The 5620-nt window shown below is 38.1% G+C and overlaps 1 protein-coding gene across 4 annotated transcripts in view; it reads right to left on the reverse strand.

The window, feature by feature from the left end:
• The window catches only part of Rp2 (RP2 activator of ARL3 GTPase), a 46464-nt gene that overhangs the window by 26531 nt on the left and 14313 nt on the right, over positions 1-5620 (reverse strand). For all 4 annotated transcript variants that reach the window (XM_029559162.1, XM_017795842.2, XM_017795841.2 and 1 more), the window contains exon 2: positions 3470-4135. In XM_029559162.1, coding sequence (XP_029415022.1) covers positions 3470-4135 — 666 coding nt within the window. The remainder of the gene's footprint in view (positions 1-3469; positions 4136-5620) is intronic.

A 5620-nucleotide genomic window follows, 5' to 3' on the forward strand; every position in this document is an offset into this window, starting at 1 on the left:
TTCTGCTTTAACTACCCTTTCTAGAACTTCCTAACCCTTTATGTTTCATTATTTCCTATTTCAAAAAACATGTTGAATTTGTAAAAACAATATGAAATGAAATTTTGTGATACACTTCACAAAACCAGAGTTTGTAATTTCACTTCCAAGTCTAAGCTGTCCTAAGATAGTTGCGCTAGGAGAAAAATTTTAAAGTTTTATATTTTCATCTCAGACTAGTTTCCCTGGGAACTTGAATTTTATTTAAAACAATATGTAATCTCTCAACATAATATGCAAGCCTTCGCTATTCAGCATGCTTTGATGTTCTCCATATGTAATTCTCAATTTCATTTTCTTTCTTTTTAAAAATTTTTTTATATGTATGAGTGTAGTGCCTCAAATCCTCAAGCTCAAATCCTATTTCAGGATTTGAAAAGGGCACCCATGCAATGCCTGCGGAGGTCAGAAGAGGGCATTAGATCCCCTGGAACTGGAGTTATGGACAGTTGCTAGCCACCATGTGGGTGCTGGGAATTGAACCCGGGTTCTTTGCAAGAGCAGTCAGTTCTCTTAACTGCTGAGCCATCTCTCCAGTCCTCATTTTCTTTCTTATTCTCTCTCTCTTGCTCTCTCTTTTCCTTTTTTTCTTTTTGTGTGAAGCAATTAGTTATTGGGTTTGCTTACAGGGCATGGCTGAAGAGTTACAGGAACATGGATGACCCCTAAAAGCAGCATTTTTCTCTTTTATTCCTAGATTTTGCTTTCAGAACTAGATACTCTAGCCAAAGTGGCTCAGAGTTGGAAGGCTGGAGTCAACATGCTCTGGGACACATTCATTCCTACACCAGGCATTCATCAGCTTTCTTTCACCAGTGCAACAGTTTATCAGCATTATGCTTAAGGGTTAATACAAAGGAAGACTGTTAGACTCCAGGGATGAATCACAGCTCTGGTGTTTACCAGCCAAGTGACCTTTTTGTAAGGTACCCTCTTTGTGGTTCATTTTCCTTATCTGTCAAATGGTACCTATTTCATAGGGTTGTTTTGAATACTGGGTTAATTCACTTAAATCCCTTTGAACAGTACCTGACATACAGTAAGCACTAGTAAGTGTTAGCTACTATTATTGTTAGTGTAGAGTTTTTATTTTGTACTCCAGAAGGACATCTAAAAGAGTATCACTCTTTCTGGTCATATTCTTTCCAACATTTCACACATCAGATACCAAAAGTCAAAAGGTTAAAAACATTTGATGACTCATACATAAAGACTGCTTTGATGGCTTTTTTCTTTAAACATGTTAAAATATCTTTGTGTCCACTCCTGATTATCTACCCAAAAGGAATTTAATGTGAATAATTAATCTTTTGAAAACTATATGTAGTAAAAATTCACCATATAAAAATTTTACCACACAGCATAATGAAGATATTCACTTCTCAGATGTTGAATTAACATGTGATTAGATACCTCAAGAACCTTATTTTTCTACATTTCACCAGACTCATAACATGCTTTGTTTGTTTGTTTTGGCCTTTTTGAGACAGCATCCCCCTGTAGCCCCAACTGGCCTGGAACTCACTATATAGACCAGGCTAGCCTCAATTTCACAAAGATTCCCCCAGCCTCTGCTTACCCAGTGCTGGGACTGAGTACACCACCATGCCCAGCTATAGCATGCTTTTATCAGACTGGTATAACAAAAGAAAGTATCAATGTCTTAAGCCAGGCATGATGGCACACACTTGTAATCCCGCATTTGTTATTCAGAGGCAAATGGATTGCTGAAAGTTCAAGACACAGTCTGGTCTACATAGTGAGCTTTAGGCCAGCTGGGGCTACACAGTAGGATCCTGACTCAAAACACCAAAAAAGAAGATGTCAAAGTGTTAAAATTATATTTTAGCGTCTATAGTTTTGAAAGCTATACCTCAGACATATTTTGTAGGTTTCAAACATAGGTTGTCTCCATTATAGAGGTATAGCTATAAAAAAAAGCATTCATTTTACTTTCTTCCAACATTAGAATTCCTTTTAATGCACTCTAATCTGAAAACAATCCTTTCAGAAAGAAATTTATTTATGTATCCATTGCGGGAAGCTTGATTCTTCAAGTTTAAGCAGATTCCTAATGGAGCCCTGAACAGTACAGCTTCCTACTTGAGCACTTACCATCAAAGAAACTACTGCTTCTGTAGTTCCTAAGCTCTCCTTCCTCAAATGCTTTTTAAGGGGAAGCTGCTACCCAAGGAATGCTTTTCTACTTAATGAGCTCACTGAAAGCCACTACTCATAAATCTTATAACTTTGCCATTCCAACTCCCATCTTGCTTTTCTACCCCAGCCTCCTGTCTATGGTAATAAGGGCAACAGAAACTAAGTGCACAATATGGATGATATTGTCACAGCAGGGTCCAAAAGCTGTATTCCAAAATGTCATTTCCAACCTCTATCCAATTAAAACTCCAAAGGAATTTCCCCAGTAAAGAATTATAAAAGGTCATGCAGTACTGCTGTTGAGTGTCTATGGAAATCATTTATGATAAAAAAAATGGAAATCCTTAGCTGGAGAGATGGATCAGCAGTTAAGAGCACTGACTGCTCTTACAGAGGACCTGGGTTCAACTCCCAGCACCCACATGGCAGTTACCAACTGTCTTTAATTCTAGTTCCATGGGAATCTGAAGCCCTCTTCTGACCTCCGAGGCATTACACGACACGGCTACACTCACATAAATGCAGGCAATACACTCATACACATAAAATAAAAACAACAAAATATTTAAAAAATGGAAATTCTTTCTGGGCAGAGAATTTTATCTGTATTTATTTCCATCATCAACTATATTTCATTATTTCTAAGTTGCAATCAATTATAAGATATTTAAGCAAAAATGTGTAAAACAAGCCAGGCATGGTGGCGCATGCCTTTAAACCCAGCACTTTGGAGGCAGAGGCAGGCATATCACTGTGAATTCAAGGCCAGCCAGTACTACATAGTTCCAGACCAGCCAGAGCTATGAGACTCTGCTTCTCTGTTTTTAAAAAAATAAAAGTGGAAAACAAAAATTCAGTATATAATGAGTAAGATATGGTAAGAGTAACCTGCACATAATTGGTACTAACAAATGCTTACTGAATTACACTATTTTTTTTTGAGACAGGGTCTCAATACATAGCTCTCATTGTCCTGGAACTCTCTATGTAGACCAGACTGGCCTTGAACTCACAGAGATCCACCTGCCTCAGCCTCCCAAATGCTGAAATTAAAGGTGTGCATCATCATGCCTGGCAACTACATTATATTTTTAATAAAGTTCTTTGAGGCCCAAGCAACCTGCTTACAAGACAACCTGATTACAAAAGGCAGGAGTCAGGGACTTAAAACTTGATGGTTGCCAGTATTTCTAATAACTTGAAAAGAGCCAGAAAGTCTCCAGAGTAGTGTGGTTCTCTCCATGTCTACTTCTCTTCTCCCTCTCCTTACCTCATCAATTAGTTTCCTGGCATTTGCAATAGAATAATCACCAGCAAATAAAACAACTAAGCATGATTCATCACTGGTCTTCTGCCTCTGACCATGGGATATTGGAACAATGCTTCTATTGGCTTCTGTGGAAACGCGTACAGTTTTGAGTTCTTCAGTAGTTGGAAGAGGAACATAGTCTTGAACCACAGCATTTTCTGGAAGAAGGCTCCAGTTGAGCTCTCCTGACACGGGTGTAAAATCATGAATGTTGCTCCATATATTATTGAAGATACTTAGCCCTGCATCTTTGAATTGGAAAGCTAATTCAGGGTAATACCACTGAAAACAGCCAAACTTGATATTTGTGGAAGATTCAATAATGGGTTGAGTGGCACAGCACAGAAACACTTCCAGCTTTCTACAGTCTCGCACACGGAATTGTTGGCAAGCTAACGTGCATTTGCAATCTCTACAATTGCGAAAAAACACACTGCCTTTCACGGGTCCCAGAAAAATTATGCAGTTAACACAGTCATCGATGGTAATGGTAGCTGAGTGATCAAAAATATAGATGTTGCAGTTCTCACAGTCTTGAATGAGAAATTGTTGTCCTGCCACTTTTCCAGGTAAGCGACCTACTGTTTCATCCTTCAGTCCACTGAACATGTAGTCTTTTGGATCAACCTGCAGGGTCAAAGCACAGACCTCAAGTATTATTAACATTATTCAACAAAAATAAATAAATACCTATGGGATGGTCAAGCACAGTTCTTAGCATGAAAATCTAAATTCCCAATCTCATTCACTTTGCAGCACAATAAGAAAATGAACAGGACGCATTTTTTTTCTCTCTCAATAAATAAAAGGAATGAGGGATGAAAAAAGTAAAGGTAACAAAAGCTCAAGTAGTGTGTGGACACATTGTTTGATCCTGTTCCAACCATATCAACTGTAAATACACTTTTTTGAGGCAACTGGGGAAATTCTCTCACACACTCACACACTCTCTCTCTCTCTCTCTCTCTCTCTCTCTCTCTCTCTCTCTCACACACACACACACACACACACAGAGTCTATTAGATAATGTTAAGGCATTATTTCATTGTGTAAGTATGATAATAGCACTGTGGTTATGGAGAGGGTAAACTGACCAATTTTAAATAAAGTTTATGACCTCGGTTAGTACTTACCTACCTCCTAAGAAATGGATTCATTCTTCAACTACCAAATTGTATCCCTGGGCATTTGAGGCTCAAGGGAAGCCCATGTGACACTATGGTTTAAGTTTTCCTGTGAGTTAAGCAGGTGACACCCATATCATCACTATTATCAACAGTCTTTTAGCGTATGTGGAATCCATAGAACCAAAAACTTTATATGGACCACAAAGGTCAAGAATATATTTTAGAAACAATTATCCTAACAGAAGTGGCTATGTGAGCCAGGTGTGGTAGCACACCCCTGTAACCCCAGCACACGGGAGGCTGAGGCAGGAAGATTACTCTAAGCTCAAGTCGAACCATGGCTACATAGTAAGATCCTATTTCAAAAACTGCAAAAAATGTGGCTATGAAAATTAAACTTATATCCTATACATCTATCCTAATCAGAATATACTATTTCAGGCTAGGATGTAGCTCAGTGGTAAAATGTGTATTTAGCATATACAAGACCTTGGTTCCATCCCCAGAACTGAAAAAAACCATAAAAATATAGATATGTACTATCTCAACTTTTTGATGCTTTGCTTTTCCTGATGCTTCAATTTTAAGACTTCCATTTCCTTAAAAAATTCTGAAATTGACATAGTCGAGCAGGACTATTGACTTATCTTCACATAGATGGAACCTGTAAAATAAAGGAGCCAGGAGCTCCTCCCAAGCCCATGTGACTTCTGAGGAACAGATAGTCAAATGACCTTAAATTGATTTATTTGGGCCAACTGTATGGTCTTATACACCCAAAAGGAAGGTATAACCAAAGAGTAAAGTCATCCATATATTTCTTTAAGAGTTCAAGGGATTACACTTCCCAGATATTAGGCTTAAGTCCATATAAACAGTTATACAGACAATTATTTCTCATTGATGATTTTGTTCCTAACCAGAAAGTGCTGCTCAGATGTGAGACTTCAAATCTCGGTCTCCAATTCTATAGTGACCCCCTGTA

Source organism: Nannospalax galili, unplaced genomic scaffold (genome assembly GCF_000622305.1).
Source record: "Nannospalax galili isolate Female #2095 unplaced genomic scaffold, S.galili_v1.0 scaffold129, whole genome shotgun sequence".
NCBI classification, from domain to species: Eukaryota; Metazoa; Chordata; class Mammalia; order Rodentia; family Spalacidae; genus Nannospalax; species Nannospalax galili.